Below are 20244 nucleotides of genomic sequence, written 5' to 3'. Positions count from 1 at the left end.
TCCACAGACAGTACATCACCTGTGGTTTGAAACTGCCATTTCAAATATTCAAACACATTTCACCATTACTCTACTTGTGAATCAAGGGGAAATCATTGTAATAAAGGCAAAATTGCCACCGATCGCTTTTGCTTTTGTAATTTCATCTTTTTTTTTTCCTTGACAAAAACTTGCCAGACCATGAGCGAAAGTGCACAAATTTACACTGCAGTTCTGTCGAGTTCCAAGCGACATACACTCACGTTTGTGGCCCACTGTCCTGATGGCGGCGCTGTGGCAAGGCGTCTTTCTAAATTTCCAAACTTTATCAGTGTATTTGTTTCTAAAAGGCATTTTTAAAAACAAACCATCCTTTTATATTGAATGCATAAAATTGTTAATAAATTTAAGTCTATAAAAAATACTTCTACGCCTGCCCACTGGTGGCAGATCTCCAAAAGGTCCTTCTTATAAATTGAGATTGAACATGCAACTTGGAAGAGTGGCTCTAAATAGTTGTGAGTTGTGCTCCAGAATTTTATGTAAGGTTTCAGCTTACTGAACACGAATGTGGTTTCAATTAGCCATTTAATTTTTTGGGGGGGAAACAAAACCGCTAAGCTGCTGCCGGTCGCCTAATCACCATTTAAAGCTATAATCATATTTTCTAGTTAGTTATATTCATTAAACCTTCATAACATTGTGTTCCTAATACATGTAATCTGTTTATCTCACTCGCTTATCTATCTCGCCACTTAATGACTAAAACCAAACAATATGATATATCCCGGTTGTTATTATTTATTGCTCATTTGCTGCCAATGAGGCCTCCGGTGTAATTGAGGGATTGGAAGGTGAAAGGAGAGGGGAAGGATGAAACCATCCTCACCTTCCTGTTTTTAATCTCCCATTTTCCCCCCTCCCCGCGTCTCTGTAATCCCCCCTCTTCCTCTCCTCTTATCCTCTCTCTGGGAGAGAAGACCATATTTATTTTTTTAATACCATTTCCTGTCTCATCGGGGCCGTTGTGATGATTTGATTTCCACAGTCACTTTCCCAAACCAGAGGGGGGTGGAAACGGTGACAAGTGGTGACAAACCGGGTCGGTAGAAACGGTCAGAGGTTGGACATTCACTTTGTCCATGACGTCTGTCCACTTCCTGTCGGGATGGATGGACAAAGGATTGTGTTATGGGATGCATGGGTGTTGTATCGATGAACTTCTCTACCGTTTCTCACCCTGTCTGTCTTTCTTTCCTTCCTTTCCACTGTTGCAGCCGTCTTTGACATACTTATCTTCTATCCAAACGTCTTATCTTTCCAAGTGGCAGCAGATGTTGTTTCACAAGTCTCATGGGACGTTTTGCTGACGCTCCAAACAAAAGCTTATGAAAAAGAATGACTTCCGATTACCCCCCCCAATAACTTTCTGCCCCTTCTTAATGTGACACTAGTGAAATGCATGAAAGCAACAGGGCTAATTGTGCTTCTGATTTGCCATTGAACGATAAGAACATATCTTTTAGAAGCCATGATCCCTCCATGCCGTGCCTTGTTTAGACCAAGTTCTTGCCACACTTGAACCAATTCACCACAAATGTTGCAAAATCCTTTTCAAAACCAACCAGGAGTTGCACCACATTTGGCCCCTGCAAAGTGGTATGTAACCGCTGTACAGCGGTACGAAATGCCTGCTGAAACTACGCAAAAAAAAGAATAATTATATATATATATGTATTGTAATTTAATGATGGGAATCAATCAATACAAAACAATACCCTATATTAATTATGTATTTAAACTACATCCCTCTGATTGAACCAGATGCTACGACCTGTGGTTCTGTATCCCCTCCCCTCCCTCTCACTCAACATCCGCTGACACGCAGCGCACTGAGTGCAGCAATACTTTATTATCCACTGTGGTGCAACGCTGCATTGGGAGAGTTACAATAGAGTGATAATAAAGCACAAAAATGTGACCGTAATGTTTACATATAAAACGTGAGATGCACCGATCGATCGCCAGTGACCGGAATTGGTCGGTTTTCACCAGCCGATCAGTGTCAGATATATTTTCAGATTGTGTGCCGGTGAAATTTACATGCCCGATACTGTGCTCATGTACTATACTGGTAAAAATGCTCTGATACTCAAACCCAATACCAACATAATGTTACATAGTTGCGTAGTGGACGCTCATAAAAAAGAGCTAAAGGAAGAACATGTCGGCTGTTTGGAGGTACTTCAAGGTAAACAAAGAAGATTAGATAAATAATATGTTTATTGTATGACAGTATTCCAACATTGTGCAGACTGCATATCTATTGCTGTCACAGCAGAGCTCCGCTCGTGATGAAAAGTTTGACTCTTTTTTTAAGACTCTGTTCTTGACCCGTCACTCAGTAAGACGAGTTGTTCAATTTGATTCACTTGGTTTAACGCACGGTGAGGGAAGGAGGACTTGCAGTGAACGAAAGTGAGAAGTGTCGGCCATTTATTTTATTTGTGTGTGTGTGTGTGTGTGTGTGTGTGTGTGTGTGTGTGTGTGTGTGTGTGTGTGTGTGTGTGTGTGTGTGTGTGTGTGTGTGTGTGTGTGTGTGTGTGTGTGTGTGTGTATTTGCAAATAAGGTGAAAGTCTTTCATTTGGAGTTTGAACTGGACATTATCATGTTAGTTATATTTTGGGTTCTACTAAAATTTTTTACAGGATTTACAGGTTGAATTATACTGAAACTTGGTGACTGTCCCATATTCAATTGTATTGGAACGCAGGGGTCCTATTATTGTTCCATAGTGAATAATGAACAATAATAAACAGTGTCAAAATCAGCAATCTCACTATTGTGGCAACTTAAAATTGCAGCGGTAGTCGGTATGTGCAGCTGTCCAATCATGTGATTGTGATCAGATCACGGCATGTATTTGTAATCGACGTACAGCACAGATCAGAAATCAGAATCTGCAGGTCACTCTTCAAAGAAAAATAAAAAATTTCAGAAATAGGAATCCGCCAAGAAAATTTCAATCGGTGCATCTCCAGTTGGTAAACATGTCGGGTAACTTTACGAGATGATGCATACGATGGTCTCATTTCAAAACAGCTGCAGTATGGATAACTGATGGAGTCATTTAGCAGCAGTAACTCAAACGCCACGAAGACTCCCTGTTACACTATTGGGGAACTTAAAATATTTTCCCAAGGTTGGCAGGTCTGCATGTATTTGTGTTATGTATGTGCTCCCTCTATATGCTGTTTCCATTGTTGGAGGCGGGGTCCGCCTTTCCCGGCAAGAATGCACTGGTTGTGCACACGTGAGAAGAGAAAAGATGAGGATAAACCCGGATGTTGGAATGGAATTCAGGGACTTCTCGTGAAAACCGCCCAACACACAATCTTATGACTTTCTACCTTAATATGTTGTTGCATAAATTTATATTATTCTCAGTGTATTTCTTTCCACAGAGGAAATGTTGAAATGCATTCTTAATCATAACCAGACAGAGCCGTGTCAACGGCAATTTAAAAAGAGTTTTGAATGGGAGAAATCAAACTGGGGGTCGAATCTTTTGGAATGCAGCTTGGCTCCAAGTCAAACCACTCGAGTCCCCTCTCAACTCGTACCCGCTGCTCACACAAAAAGCTGCCGTCCAAAGTGCATCCACTCTTGAATATTTATTCTGGCTCCCATTTTGATGGACGGATGCTAAAAATGAGGAATGTCTTGAAACTTGGATCGAAAAGACCCCCCCCCCCCCCCCCCCCCCCATGTGTTATTTGTTCTCGGCTGGAGAACATTGTGTTTTTGTGTTTGTTAAATTCCCTGTGTGTGTTTGTGTGTCCTGGTAATTGTCGCAGGGGACCCCTGTGTTTGTCCACGCCGGGCCATTCGCCAACATCGCCCACGGCAACTCGTCTGTGCTGGCGGACAAGCTGGCTCTGAAGCTGGTGGGACGAGATGGCTTTGTGGGTAAGAGGCTGAGAAGGGGAAGATCGATAAGGTTTTGTCTCCGGTATCCCGATCGGAGAGGATTTTTATTGTTAAGTGTGACTTTAGTCAAAAGCTCCATGCCTGTTTATACAATAGATAGGGAGATAACAGACATCAAAACCTCTTGAGGGACATCCTGGGGGTCCCGTGACCCCAAGTTTAGAACCACTGATTTAGGGAGTCACACACAATCCACACACACACTGTAGTTGATGAATTTGAACCTTTGATTCTGAACCTCTACCCTTCGTTCTTGCCTACCTGGCTCTACCGTTCGCACTAGCACTCTCTACCTGACTACCGTTTGCTCTCGTGCTCCCCTACCTGACTCTATAGTTTGCTGTAGCTCTCCTCTACCTGACTTTACTATTTGCTGTAGCTATCCTCTACCTGACTCTACCATTCACTCTAGCTCTCTACCATTCTTTATACAGTAGCTCTCCCCTACCTGACTTTACCCTTCGCTCTAGCTCTCCTGGCTCTACCTGACTCAGCCTTCGCTCTCGCTCTCCACTACCTGACGCTACTATTTGCTATAGCTCTCCTCTACCATTCGCTCTCATGCTCTATCATTCGCTCTATCTCTCCCCTACCTTCCTCTGTATGTCACAGCTTTCCACTCATCCACCTGGCTCTGCAGAACTTTCCAGGAACTGACAGAAAGCTCACAAGAAGCTACGCAAGGAGGAAGGAAGCAGATTAATAACTCTTAAGAGCCTCCGGAATGCTTTGGAGCAAAGCAAGCAAATCCTTGTCAATGTCAAGGCCCTCTCCAGGTCTTTCCATCTTTATCTGTCTATCTGTCCTGCCTCTTTTTCTCTCTCTGCCTCCATTGATTTCGGTTGTGGAAGAATTTTTAGAATGTATTTGTGTGTATGTGTGTGTTAGGGGAGTTCAAATGTGGCCATACTTTTAATTTTGGGCCTTATCAGGTGAGGTCCTGAAACTTATCCCTTTACAGTATACTGACTGATATATGAAATATGCAAGATGGTATCTGCATAAAACGCCTTTTCCTCAGATTCATTACTCCACCCTATCGTTGATAATACACCTAACAACACCAACTAACTCTACCTGCCTTGCCAGATATGCATATTTCCTCCAGTTTATGGCTTAATAAACAAAAAGCCAACACAGAATTGTTGACCCTATGACCACTGAACTGGCGGAAACCTTGTAGGCTGTAGGTTTCACAACAGTGGAGAGTAGAAATCTGCACGCCTTCATGTATGTGTGTTTATACCCTTGTAAACACCCCCACACACACACACATACACACACACACACACACATACTTCTTTCCGTCTATGTTTTGGTTACCTGACTCCAAGGTATGTGAGGAACTCCCCTCCCTCTTCTGCCTCATCAGGGCAGCTGGAGTAACCCCCCCATCACTTCTCTTCCTCTCTGACGCTAAAAGCTCTCCCTAGTCCAACTCCAGACTTGGCTAAAGGCCGATTTACGGTCAGATGTCAAAACACCGCCGGAGCAACACAGAAGCTATTTCCAGTCCTTGTGTCGGACGTAGAGACCACTGCCGGAGCTAATGTGCGCCTCTCCAAAAATCAAACTACGTGTAATTGGCCGCTTGCTTTGGGCCCTGTATGTATTTCTGCCATGTAATTAACCTCCATATTTTACTTGGTAGGGAAATTAACATGAACATTATTGAGATCGTGTGTGTGTGTGTGTGTGTGTGTGTGTGTGTGTGTGTGTGTGTGTGTGTGTGTGTGTGTGTGTGTGTGTGTGTGTGTGTGTGTGTGTGTGTGTGTGTGTGTGTGTGTGTGTGTGTGTGGGACGGTAGCTCAGGAGGTAGAGCTGGTTGTCTAGTAATCTAAAGGTTGCTGGTTCGATCCCAGGCTCCTCCTGCTAGCATGCTGTTGTGTCCTTGAGCAAGACACTTAACCCCTCATTGCTCCTGATGGCTGCGTCCGTCGGTGTTTGAATAATTGTAAGTCGCTTTGGATAGAAGCGTCTGCTAAATGACTAAATGTAAATGTGTGTGTGTGTGTGTGTGTGTGTGTGCGCTATAAATACTATATATATATATTTAACTATCAATAGACACCACAGGAGGAATATTAAGTCTATTAGACGCCTTGAAAGCAATCGCCACGTAGCAAGTTATATCATCAGAATTAATTTGTGTGAGTTTTCATTTTTCTGTTTTTATTAAATTATGGGGGAAGATAAGAAGTTCCTGTGACACCTAATTTGTTAGCTCCAGTTAAGCTATACTACCATTTCCTCCTCCTCATGTTGTTTATTTTTTCTCTACACTCTTGTGTGTAAAAACTAGTTTCAAGTGAAAGAGTAAGTAAATGAACTCTTCCTGAGCCCTGTATTTGGTACAATCTGTTTAAATTTGTATGAACACTGCCTGCCCCTCCCCACTCCAATATAAATGGGTGTTTTTCAAGTCGCTGTGGAATCTGGCTTTGGGTTTTCCTACGGGTCGATAGGGCCACTCTCTCTGGAGTTTGAGGGGTGGGGTCGGTCCTGGTCCTGTCTGCCCATTAGGGGATGTATACCTCATGCCAGATGTGTGAGATTCCTGTGTCCTTAACAGTCCCAGGCCCCAGTCAACTCAGATAAGGCCTTCAACCTCCACTCAACCCCCACCGTATAGACGCTAACATTTATCACAACCGGAGGACCGACTGGAGATACTCAGAAAGTTACTCACAGAAAGTTGGCCGTAAACCTGGAGTACAAATGAGGTATGAGGCGTTCCAGTACTGAGTTGTCCCTAAAATCCATGATGCCTTCTCATTGACTTCTTACCCACATATTCACTGAACTAGCTTCCATGGGTGAAATCAGTTAAATTGAAATGCTACACTTTTAACCCAAACCTTATTTTTCCATCTTTGGGAGTAGTAGTACAACGCAGAAATTGCGACTATTGTCTTTGGTGACCACCATTGCCCCATTGGATCACTGGACCCAATTGGATCCCTTTTAAAGATTCGGACGCCAATCACTCAGCATGACTCCCAATCATCAGAAAATCAGGTTTATTTGAGAAGATACCAGTTTTCCTTTTAACGACTGCAGTAAGAGCAGGAGAAGTATACGCTCTGTCCCTCCCTACACGATTCGAAGACCCAACGCCGTGCCAGTGGGAAGAAGCCAGTGTTGACCTGGCCTACTTTCTAGCCCTAGTGTGTTATTGTTTGGCTTGGCAGCGGCGCTCATACTGAAACTTTAACCGGCAGTTACCCCGGCCCACTCGCTCCCTCCCGCCCACCAAATAATTCACAACAGTACGCCCTCCGTCTTGGCTCTCCTCCTCCTCCCACCTTGCCGACTGAATAACTCACTAATGCTATCAACGCCTCCAAGCCTCTATTTAGTCCTCGCTTTACAGTTTTTCTGTGCCTAAACAACTATCTACCTTCTCCACCATCTCCTGGTTTGTCTTGTCTATGTAAAGGACCCAAATATCAGCTAAAGAACTGTGATTTCCATTGGCGCTCAAAACTGTAAACTTGGTCAGCGCTCTTTAGCAAAACAGAGTCTTGGCTGGACGCCGGGCCTGTCCGCTGGTCTGAATTTGTTGTTGCTCTTCGGCGAGCCGAACCCCCTGCTAGGATGTGGAGCATCCAACCCAAACTCCCGAAAGCCACGCTGAGTCCATGGTTGACATCATTCCAAAAAGCTGTTTGGTTCTTCTCATACGACTACGCTGTGTTTCCCGTCTTCCCGTGCTTAACAATTTATTTTTTATGCTGTCACTGCTTTTCATCTGTTTCTCTCTCTCCCCATCTTGCTTTTTTTTTTTTTTTTTTTTTTTTGACCCACCAAAAACTTTGTCTTTGACGCTGTTTGACCCTTTTTTTTTATCTTTAGCTTTTTTCATTGTATAACCCAGGGACAGGAAGCCATATGCACAAGACTAAGTTGTAAATAAATGTCACTAACTTTAATATCATTCCATGGAAACCTGCATAATAATGGCAAATCCCGGGTGAAAAGAAATGTTCTAATTATCTAAATCAGTGTGATGAATTTAATCACACACTAATCTCCTCATCGCAGGCAGACGAGCTGAATTCACCTGGTCACACGTGCAGCTCCGTTTTAAAGATGTACCTGTCAGCCGTGACACGATCAAATTCACCGTAGATGATTTCATGTCAGGACTTTGTGGGAGCAGTTTGACTGAACTCATATAGAATGTTCGGGCTGGGATAGGGATGTTAACTGTTTAACCTGGTAACTGACAATAAGATTTTTTTAACCGATTAGTAATATCAGTTAAACAGTTAAAAATTAAAAAAATAATTATAATAATAAAATAAAAGTTTGTTGCATTGTAAAAGAACAAGGCTCTACAATCAATTTCTTAAATACTGGGGGTGGCACGAGTTCCTCCGTGCCCCCTCCCCTTTCCTCCAAATAAACTAAATAAACTAAAAAACAGTAAAAACACACTGTTTTTAGTTGTTTTATTTAGAGGAACCGCTCCACTGCTCTCCCACTGTTCAAATGGATGATATTCGATTGCTGTGTTCGCATATAAAAGTATATTTATGATTCACCTTATTTATAATTATGATTTTTTTTTCCCAGGGGACAGTGCCCTAATGTTTTTATATTATCGGATAAAGGTTAATGATCGGTTAACAAGTGTCGGCTCGGTCAGACAGAAAATTCTAAATTAGCATCCCGAGGCTGGGATAAAGGAGGATTTGCTATAGGCTGTTTTTTTTTTTTTAATTATTATTATTTTTTTTATAGGCAGTTGATGTGAAGGAAAACCGAAAGAGCACTCGATTGGACTGTCGCAAAGATTTCAGATCAGGACTCCTGTACACCCTTGCACACCGAAATAATCACATTAATTAAATATGTTTCCTGTCGTGCTTCCTGGCGTCACATAATTCAAATCCTTTTTAAACAGATTAAATGTTAAGAGGGTTAGCCCCCAGATCCATGCACCATATACCATGGCTGTGTAAACATGTCAAATATAGTTGATGTTGACAGGATTGGGTTGGGTTTCATTAGCGCTAATCACACAACTAGACACTCGCTTACACATCGGACCGGAAGGTCACCAAAACTCAACTCAGAGAACAGCCAGTGTTGGATCTCACGCCCATCTCTTGATGCTGTTGCTCCTAGGAGGGCTTCCCTGTTTCGGATGTCACTATTAATGGTACATAAAGGGTAAGTTTGGGACGGTTATGTAATGCCTAATGACAGAAACCCTGTTTTCACGCATGAATGCTATTGTCCAGTAGGTCTGACCCTGACAGGTTGAAGAACGTCCTCTGAACCATAATAATAATGAATTTCAATAGAATAAAGTAGTAGTCTAGAGTTATGTTGGGCAGCAAGGTGTCCAGAAGTAAAAAAGGAAAAAGTCATTTTTCCCATAGACGTTGTTGCGCTACTGGTTGTTCAAGAATTTCCAACACTTGGATGTGTTTGAAACTCTCCTAGTTGAATCATTAGTAGAAACCATTAGCATTTGCTTTGAAAGAATCCTGGTGAATTGAAAACAAAAAAAGTCAAAGGTACAAGACAAGTGTGCATAACAACTTCCGGAGCTTATTCACCTGCAAGTGATAATTGCTATTTGGAAACGCTTGACCGGCCAACACTTTTCTCAATGTCTTATTTCCTTATCCTAACACTGCAATTATATTCGACACAAGCAGAGCTTCAAGCCACGGATGGCTATAATTTAGAGACCACCCGCAAGGTCAGACTAGATCAGGCATATCACACCACAAAAGAGGCTAAGGAACACACTGGGGGTCCCATCATAACCCAGTAAGCAACCCTCCTGTCTTTGTCTTGCGTCGCAGTGACTGAAGCAGGTTTCGGCGCGGACATCGGCATGGAGAAGTTCTTCAACATCAAGTGCCGGGCTTCGGGGCTCCGGCCCAGCGTGGTGGTGCTGGTGGCCACTGTTCGAGCGCTTAAGATGCACGGGGGCGGCCCCAATGTAAGTCAGTGGCCATTGGTCGGCCTCTTCAACTGCGACCTTCCCCTTAAGGCCCTTGATAGGTGGTAGATTATGTGTAATATATATAGATACATGCTGTGCAGAGAAAAGGCTTCTCAGGCCTTTGAAGCCTTGTTAACGTCAAGACTTCATAAACTGTGTTAAATGCTTTTGTTGAGGACCACCTCTCACCACTAGTAGCTTAACGATATACACTCTGCTTGCACCATCAGCCACAACATTTAAACCACCACTAATCACTAATATGTGTAGTTGCCCCCTGTGCTGTCAAAACAGCTCTGACCATCAAGGCATGGACTCCACAAGATCTCTGAAGGTGTCCTGTGGTATCTGGCACAAAGATGTTTGCAGCAGATCCGCTAACATCCGGCATTTGTCATTAGTGGGAAAGGAAAAACCCCAAGCCAGTCCCTGCTCCCACCGCCGAAGGACAGGTGCGCCCACCGGCTGGCAGCATGGATACTTCACGCTGCTTCTATTTTAGTGTTGGGTTGTTGATGAATGATCTGATTCTTTTGAACGGCTCAAAAACCTTTTTTCCCCCCAAGTTTTACATTTTTATGTCGTTGTTTGTTTAAATTGCAGTCTCCTCGACTGTTTTGTTCCCATTCACACTGGAACCATGACACACCCCTTTTTCGACGTGTTTGTGATGTTGAATGTGACGCACCAGAAAAAACTGCGTTTCTCCTGGCAATGGGAAAGGTGTCAATCGCTTACTTTTAGAGGGCCAGGTTTAAAATAAATAAACAAAAAAAAAAAAACCTGGCTAAACCTTGTAATTTTGGTGTGAAAACGGTATTAGTTGCGAGGTGGGGCCCCCATGGATCGGACTTGTTCCTGCACATCCCACAGATGCTCGATCGGATCAGACCCAAAATCCAGCCATCCACATGATTTAGACGAAACATGATTCATCAGACCAGGCCACCTTCTTCCATTGCTCCATGGTCAAGTTCTGACACTTACTCGCCGTTGTAGGCGCTTTCAGTGGTGGATAGGGGTCAGCATGAGCACTCTGACCAATCTGTGGCTACACAGCTCCATAAGCAGAAAGCTGTGATGCACTGTGTTCTGACACCTTTCTATCATAGCACTATTAACCTTTTCAGCAATTTTTGCTACAGTAGCTCTTCTGTAGGATCAGACCAGACGGACTAGACTTCGTTGCCCACGCACATCAATGCGCCTTGGGCGCCCATGACCCTGTTGCCAGTTCACCGGTTGTCTTCCATGGACCACTTTTGGTAGGGACTAACCCCAACATACCAGGAACACCCCACAAGACCTGGAGTTTGGAGATGCTCTGACCCAGTCCTCTAGTCATCAGAATTTGGTCCTTGTCAAAGTCATTCAGATCCTTCCGCTTGCCAGATTTTCCTGTTTCCAACACATCAACTTCAAGAACTGACTGTTCACTTGCTGCCTAACTTATCCCACCCCTTGACAGGTGCCATTGGAACGAGATGAGCAATGTTATTCACTTCACCTGTCAGTGGTTTTAATGTTGTGGCTGATCGGTGTACAGTGCAGGGTCTACGGTTTATATTGTCATATTTTTTAACAAAGTTTGAATGGAGACAAATTATGACTATTATATTCCTTCGACATTAAATGTACAAAAGTGATGAATTCAGGTAGAACTATTTCTTATATTTATTCTATTTGATTTTTCTTTCTCTAGTTTTAAGTGCAAATAATGGGAACATTGAATATTAAATTGTTTGTTTGTCTTCACCTCTAGGTCTCAGCAGGTGCACCGCTTTCCAGAGAATACATAGACGAGGTAAGACTGACAGATACATGCACACACAGATGCACACATTTAAGAGTGAGGAAACATAGCTGTATTTATTTTAAGATATTTTCCAATACACAGGACGTGATGTTAAAAATCCAAAGTGCCACCTATTATTCTCCCGTGCTCCTGGTGGTGATGGAAGGCTTAGGCACTGACCTACGCTAATCCGATGTTGGCTGGGCAGACACGTCTTTGGGAAGTGGGCTCCTACCTTCACTGACGTTTCGCTGACTAGGCCCACAATGTCTCCAGTAGGCTCAGCAGTGAGTTCTGGCGTCCCAGAACCACCCCTCTCTACATCTACCTAGCCAGTGTATTTGGGAGACCAGCTGGGGTCTTTCCTCTTCAGGCAGATCTACTGGCTACTCCACTCTGCCACAACTGATGTTTCCTTGATGGTCTGGCATGGTGCTTGTCCGCTGATCCCCAGGTCTCTCAACAGTCTTATAGTTGATGTTGCCACAAAGCCCTGACATCTGACTTCTACTGGGCAGATCTTTGCTCTCTTGCCCCGCTGTTTTGCCACAGCTGCAAGCTCTGTGTATTGCAGTCTCTTTCTTTCGGTGCGTCCTGCACAGCGTCCCCCCCAAGGTACTCCACAAAGTACACCATGCACTGAGAGTTGGACCACAGGACCAGATCAGGCCTCAAGTTGATGATGGCTCTCTGATGGAACCATAAGCTGTTGGTCCACGTCCACCAGCGTCTGCCAGTCCGGGGTTGCCTCCAGCTGACTAAACCTGGTCCTTAGTGGAATCTTCAATTGTCGTCGTTCCCCTTTGCGAACAAAGGCAACTGGCACAGCTGGGTTGGTTGTTCTCCTGCTTTCCGGAGTTGCTGCCAGGCAGTTGATCACTTGATTGTGTCTCCAGGTGCCCCGTCCTTGGGAGAGGCTCACTTCACAGCCAGTGCGGCTGTATCTGAGTGTAGCTGGTGTTGAACACAGGGGGCATAATGGATCTTCGCCCAGCAATTGGTTCAGATTCATAGGGGTAAAAAGGACATTGTGGGTTGCTCGGATGAGGAAACTTATCCTGCTCGTCTCCGTCTTCAACGTCCTTCTAGCTGATCTTCCATTTTCCCACACTCTCCCATCTCATCCACTGGCCCTGTTTAGCTTGCAACACAGCCTTGGCACACCTTATCGTCTTCTCCTGTCAGCGGACCTCGGCCAGGACCAACTTCCGCCACTCTAGTGAGGATGCCTCGTTCCAGCTAGGGATTTTTTGCCAAGCCCCAAGCTACCTCTTCCGTGCCAATGTGGAAAGCGAATGAGATGAGATGAGATAATTATTATAGACTCTTAAGCCTGTCTCATTGCATTGTTCAGAAATTGAATTAATTAATTAGCAAATTAATTACCAGTGGAGTCACATTTATTTGCTCACGAGGGGACCTCCAAATAAATAGCCTGTCACATGCTCCGTGGTTTCCAGTCGTGCGTGTGCGCGCGTGCGTGTGTGCGTGTGTGCGTGTGTGCGTGTGTGTGTGTGTGTGTGTGTGTGTACACGCCCAATATCTGGCATGAATCACTGGTCTCTGAGGCAGGTTCATCTGTGCTAATGACAAAGCACACACACACACACATACATATATAAGTTAATTGTTGAGGCCTGTAACAAGAACCAGAAGTACTGGGAGGAACAGAGTCCGGGAAATGGATTTTACTGGGACGGAATGGCCTTTGCTGCTCTGAGCCCGAGGCTGTACGAATATTGGATTATTTTGGTGAAATTTAAAGAGGCTCCAGAATGTTACAATAGCTTTCGAGTTAAACTGGTGGGGACTCTGGATTAATATATGACCTACTGCAGCAAAACCTGCATTGTCGCGCATTTCTAAAATCGTCACGAGCTGCCAAATAAGTTGAAAAAACCTTTCTAGAAGGAAAATTAGATTTTTCCAGATTCATGTTCCTTTGTGTTTTTTTTATCTCTCAACATATTTTCAAAGCCCAGTTTGATTTATAAATGGTAAATAAATGTTAAACCGTGGAGTTAAATATTCCCATTATAGATTACGTGGGGAAACACAGTTCACTTACCGAGACCCTAACAGGGCCAATCGATTGCTAATTTAAAGCGACCGTCCAGGTGAAGATTATTCCTCCCAATTCCATGTGATGTGAAGTCACAATGTGAAGCCGTTTTGATAGAGTTCAACCTTTAAATCTTACGTGTTTTATACACACACGGATTCATTGTTATGTAGGCGGCGTAACGCGACTAAGAAAAGCTGACGTCACTTCTGTAAACAAGACGTGGAGCCTTCAGAAAACTTGAGGGTGATTATCTCAGAAACACAGTTTGCCACACCCTCGTTATTAACAAGCCATAGCTTTAAAAGTATTTGCTTGATTCGCACAAGTGACGCCTTCTTTTGAAGCTTTGATTCTCCACTTTCAAATGACGTGAATTTTTTTTTAAAGTGAAATGGCACCAAAAGAAACCTAAAATCTGCGGTGGGTCACATACTGTACTGTCTGTCAAAAGAAAATAGTTGATAGAAAATCCCTAGTTTAACTCAAGTGCTGACAGCATACCGCACCAAAGCCTGCTTAAAAAAAGGACGTTTTAATGGCTGTCTGACGCCGTCCAAGCAGATGGATGGTCTGCTACATTTATCCGAATCGCCTGACCCTTAATGTCATTACATTACGTACTACATTCTTCTGTGTTTCTCACTGTCTCTCCCTCGCATGCACACCCACTCAAGACGGACAAAAACACGTACATACTCACATGCATGCTCAGTCCCAGTTAAGCCTGTTTTATTGTGGCCGATATCCTGTTTTGGTGGGCAACCCGCTGCAGGGCTCCTGATGCGGTTACACCCCGCCCTGATGTCGTAACCAACAGCACTCGTGCTTTTATGACCCTCACGTCTCGCCTCCACCTCCTCTCTTCCCTCCCAGAACTTGAGCTTGGTGGCAGTTGGTTGCCATAGCAACCTGAAGAAGCAGATCCAGATTGCGCACCTGTTTGGAGTTCCAGTGGTGGTGGCGCTTAATGTGTTCAAGTAAGACGCAAAACACACACATTCTCAACACTCCCACGGTGGTTTTCAAACTTTGGACTGCGGCTCCTGAGGGGACCGCTAGTGGGAGCTAGCGGGGCTGTAGAATAAATTGTTTTAGTCTGCAATTATGCTTTGTATCTAATTATTATTACACATACAGACCTGTCTGAACACTTCTGCATTTGCCTCAGGGTATAGAGACTTTTTAGTAAGAAGATCTTTTCGCAATGATGCTTTTCAGTCCGATACGATTTTTACCGATAGGAAATCCCAAATTGTTGTTGATGTTGTGTAATTATGTAAGGTGATAAATTGATATGTTGCAATAGCCTATGTTTGGTTGGTATAAGCCCTGAACAAGGTGATAGCACGATTTGGCGGTACAGAGGAAGTTTGAGCCAGAACCGCCATTGGCTATATAATGCCCAATGGTGGCTCCCACACATTTCTAAAGGCCGTATTTTACCCTGACTTAAACACCATTCAAATTGTTTCAATGGTGACCCGCAGGACGGACACCCAGGCGGAGATCGACCTGGTGTGCCAGATCGCCAAGGAGTGTGGCGCCTCGGACGCCGTGCCGTGCCACCACTGGGCGCAGGGGGGACGGGGCTCGGTGGAGCTGGCCCGTGCCGTCAAGGAGGCCACCAGCCGACCCAGTAACTTCCAATTCCTCTACGACCTGGAGGTGAGAATCCAAATGTCTGTGGCGCCTTTAGATGAACAAGATAGCGGCTTAAACAAGAGAAATCCCAACATCGAGGAGAAAGATTGTCTGGAAAAAATTCCCAAGCAGAACCCAGATGCGGTGGCTTACTTCCTGAATTTGGCTACATTAACTTCTATTGTATCCCTTTTATTCGAACTGGGGACATCAATACTGCTATACTGGGCTTAGGAAATGTGCTTAACTTGGAGCTTATTCTTCAGTGTCTTTCCTATACTCATCTCTGGAGAGTTTTGACCAATGCTTCAATCTTGGGCTAATTGACCAAAACTACTGAGAACTGCAAGAAACGTCCAAGTAGAATATGTCAAACTGATTACCAGGCACCCGTCTTTAATTTATTTATATTTTATCAGCAAATAAATCAGGACAAGATTTGACAGTCCTTATGTGAAATCACCTGAATATGACCTTGTTTAGAACACTAGAATACACTTCTTAATCCCGCTGTAAATCCCAAACAATAGTAAAATATTGTAAAATACAGATGACCTGTTCAGTTGTTACTTGATACATGTGTACAGCTAATTGATCGTCTGTGAACATTGCAAGCGTTCCTAGTGCATTTTGTGCACACCCCAGATATCACACACACCGTCACACATTGCAATTCAGCCCAGCTCTTGTTTTCACCAAGAACTGTCTTCATTGGTGCGTATATAAATAAGTCACCCGCCATCGGAGGAGACTAGGCCAAATTCGATTGAGTTTGTGGCCAAAACTTTAATAAAATCAACCTAATTCACCTATGGGGTGGGATAAATAGAAAACCTTGACAAAGTCATTGACAACAATGACATTTTAAGAAAAAGCGTATCACCAATTCAAATCCCTGCTGCAAAAAAAAAAGATTCCCTGAGATGTTTGTGAACAACCGGACATTATGTCTATCTTAAACCCAGGCTCTATGGAATACTCTATTCTGATTGGGAGATAGTGGCAATCGGCTGTCCTCTGTTAATAATGACCGTTGTCATGGGCAATTCTCCACCTGGATTCACGTCCTTTGTTTCCTGCCACCTACATGCTGATGCTCACAATAGCTAACTTGGCATCAGTGTGGACACACTTACGCTTGATTTTTTTATTTTTATTTTTTTTTATCAGGGATACGGTTGTTTTTGTTTTTTTGCTTGACAGTAGAAGCAAACTGATTGACATGAAGGCAGATTGGTTGATTGCTTAAAAACAAAATACGTTACATCTAATTAGAGAAGATTTAATTTGTGTCATGCTGAAATGAGTTAAATTGCAGTGCAAGTAAATGGAACCTAGTGATTAGTGGAGGTGTGATTAGGTTAACAAGAGGAACTACAAGTTACACAGGCTGGACAGTGGTGTGTTTGTAGTTCTGTAGTAGAATTGTAAACATAAAGAAAATTTTTTGGAGACAAATTAACAGTTTGTCCCTTTCATATGTTTCAACTTCCACATTCCCTTGACCTGAGGCAAGCTGCTTGAAAATCCCTTCAGGGAAATATTTCCGTGGAACTTATAAATTCTCAACGGCAAATTGAATTTTGGGAAGTTTGGACTTTGATTTACAGTCTGTTCAACTAAATTTGGATCAGTGTATTCACAAAAACATCTTTCTTTCTTATTTGACAACGTCAAACAATCAAGCAACCATATTTTAGAGGTACACGACATCTAGGGCCGTCACAGTCATGACATTTTAGTGGACGATTAGAATTGTTGTACAAATATTTGCCGTTTACAGTTTAATTGGATTTTATGTTTTATGACAATATACTATGATAGTAACATAAAATATAACATGATGATTAAAACTAAAAAAATGGAAAATGAAACAAAAATAATTGTCGACTAGAATATTCATTGCAGAACCAGCTATTCATTGGCATTAAAAAGATTGGAACAGAAGAAATTGGGTTGACAGTCAATTTTCCTCAACCATACTGATGCAAACTCCCCCAATTCCTAACGTACCTAACCTTGATTTTAAAATTGAATTTGGATGGAAACTTGCACTTCTACCAAAAGATCACGATCTGCCCAAATAATTGCCACCTTTTTTTAGTGTAGTGCCAGTTTTCATTCCCCAACGGGGTTTTACATTTTGGCACCTCTCCCTCGCAGATGCCCATTGTGGAGAAGATCCGGACAATAGCCCAGAAGGTCTATGGCGCCGATGACATCAAGCTTTCCCCGGAGGCCGAGGCCAAGATAGACGACTACACCCGGCAGGTGTGAGACCGGGGATTCGGAAACCAACATCAGTCACGCAGATTATCTGTCTCTCGCTAGGTGATTGACTTATTCCCTCTGGACCTTCACCCTCCAGGGTTATGCCTCGCTGCCAATTTGCATGGCCAAGACCCACCTGTCCCTGTCCCACATGCCAGACAGGAAGGGCACTCCCACCGGGTTCACCCTGCCGATTCGAGACATCCGCGCTAGCGTCGGCGCGGGCTTCATCTACCCGCTTGTGGGCACGGTAAGTCCAAATCAAGATATTCTGGGAACAAATGCTTTGAGCTGTTGTCATAGAAACTCAACAGGATGCTCAAGAGTATCTACAAAGACGTTAGTATCGCTGCCGTAATGGATAGATTGGGTAATGTTATAATGTTGGTCCCCATCATTTAAAACTAGTCTTGTTGCATCAAATAGAAACAGCAATGGAAGGCTTGATGACTTAAATTCTTTTCACTGTTATAATAAACCTACCAAAAATTACTTCTAAAATTATAGACCGTTCATTTCTTTGTCAGTGGGCAAACTTACAAAATCAGTGAGGGATCAAATAATTATTTCCCCCACTTTATATAGGGTGACGGATATATAGGTAGTTGTTTTTGTTGGGTGAACAGTTACCTATGTTTTTGTGGACAAATTTTCTTAGCGGAAGCTTTTAAACTTGGCATAGAGTTATAAAATCACTTCAATTCAATAATGTATTCTTTTATTTAGCAAGTAGTTGCAGGATAATATGCAGTGAGTGATACTAAGTTCCTGTCGGGGGGTTATCATGCCATACCATGACCAGCTGGTTGCACATTATTCTTTACATATAACCCTAACCTTGCTGGCTTTACGATTGAGAAACTTAACATTCTGCTACAGGTTTCTCACAGTGCTTAAATGCTGTCCAATAAGGCAAAGTTAGACCCTTTTGGGGAAATAAAAAAAAAAAAACAAAAAAAAAAAACTGGCTGAGATATTGTGGCATCTTTAGATAATGGCCAAACAAAGAATCATCCTTTCTATTTTCCAGAAACGATTCACTTTGTTAATAGTGAACTCCTATCATCTCAGGATAACGATTTTCTGATGTAGATAATGTTACATAAACGCTGCTGCCTGTGGACAGAGTGTGTGAGAAGCCTTGCAGTGTTTTGGAAGAAGGGCTGGGTTCTGTTTGTTCTGACGTTTTTAGAGGTCAACAACGTTTTCATGTCGGTCTGTCTTGGCCGGTGCCGTAATCCAATGAGCAGTTTTCATATTTATTTATTTATTTATAAAGAAAATTCAATGGTATTGCATCATTGCGAACCCGTAATATCATTATGGTGATAAGAAGATTTGACATGAAAAGGTTCATGTTTTTAGGTCTGAAGTATTTGGGGAGTATCATTTTGAGAAGGAGATCGGTCTGATATCATACTTCGCCCTCTAGGTCCTAGTTCAGTGTGACGGTCCTCAGTTGGATTCCTTTATAATGGAATGTGAAATACTATAAACAGATTGTGTGATTTGTGCAGAAATTAAACAGTCCAAACATCTGTAATATATCATTGGATCTACAAACTGTACACGTGTACATGGCTCTTCCCTTTGTTCTCTCCTGCCTTTACACAGTTTTCACCTACTGAGGTGCAAGGTCCAGCTCTAACGACAGACTTGATGTCCTGCGAATTCAAGCCTTCTTGAAAATAGAGCTTACTTTTGCCTCTCTCTGGTGTCGGATAAAAGACTCCTGACCTCCTTTGGTCTACCTTACTTGCTTATTCTGGCATTTAGGGAGGGTGGCCATTGAGGTTCTACTCTACCAAGAGGCCCACTTGGTGTTTCTCCCACATTGGCTTAATGGGATGTGCCCTTCCCCTTATTTTCCATGGTTTTGTTCAGACCAGGATCAGGCTCTGGGCCACCTCCTCTGCCTCCTTGCTGGATAATTCTTACTGTTCCACTGGTCGGAGCTGAGCAGGGCCATATGTAGGCGTTTGACCGTCACTGGACTCGACAGGAAGTTCACAGCTTCCTCAGAGTGCTGGGCTCCTGCTGTTTCACCGGCGTGCCCCTAGGGTCAGTCTTTTGATAGGTCCGGGGCAGAGGTGTCGAACCCTGGGCATGCTGGGTAGGGGTGGCGTCACTCGCTTCTCCCAGCCGCTGCCTTTGATCTGGGTGGGACTCTTGGAGCCGCTGGCATGCCAACGACCCCCGAAGCCACCCGGGGGAACTTCCTGCTACTTCTTTGAACTCCCGAGCTTGGCCAGCGCCTGGCCTGTGTTGGAATGTTGTGCTTTCATTGATTATGTTGTTGAGTTTTTGTCGCTGAGCCTTAATGATTCGGCAATGCAGTGACATGCTGCCATTCGTAAAGCATCCGTGACCTCCGGGTCACCCTGAATACAAGGGGTGGGAGGGAGAGATTCTACTAGCAGCATGGCCCAAGGCGCTGGTGGGAGGGCAGGGATGAGGAGTGGTGGAGGAGGGTGTAGGGTGGTTTGGGGATCTTACTGGGTGAGAAATCAGAAAGAGGCTGATGTCACCCAGCAGAT

At 43.6% G+C, this 20244-nt stretch overlaps 1 protein-coding gene across 1 annotated transcript in view; it reads left to right on the top strand.

The window, feature by feature from the left end:
- mthfd1l (methylenetetrahydrofolate dehydrogenase (NADP+ dependent) 1 like) overlaps positions 1-20244 on the top strand; it is a 55894-nt gene that overhangs the window by 26964 nt on the left and 8686 nt on the right. Inside the window, exons 20-26 of the mRNA XM_080023025.1 lie at positions 3838-3949; positions 9793-9932; positions 11698-11739; positions 14669-14772; positions 15283-15460; positions 17600-17707; positions 17805-17957. Coding sequence (XP_079879151.1) covers positions 3838-3949; positions 9793-9932; positions 11698-11739; positions 14669-14772; positions 15283-15460; positions 17600-17707; positions 17805-17957 — 837 coding nt within the window. The remainder of the gene's footprint in view (positions 1-3837; positions 3950-9792; positions 9933-11697; positions 11740-14668; positions 14773-15282; positions 15461-17599; positions 17708-17804; positions 17958-20244) is intronic.

The sequence above is a fragment of the Zeus faber genome, assembly GCF_960531495.2.
Source record: "Zeus faber genome assembly, chromosome: 2".
Taxonomy (NCBI): Eukaryota; Metazoa; Chordata; class Actinopteri; order Zeiformes; family Zeidae; genus Zeus; species Zeus faber.
The sequence above is the reverse complement of the archived record's forward strand: the minus strand, read 5'-3'. Positions and strand labels throughout refer to the sequence as shown.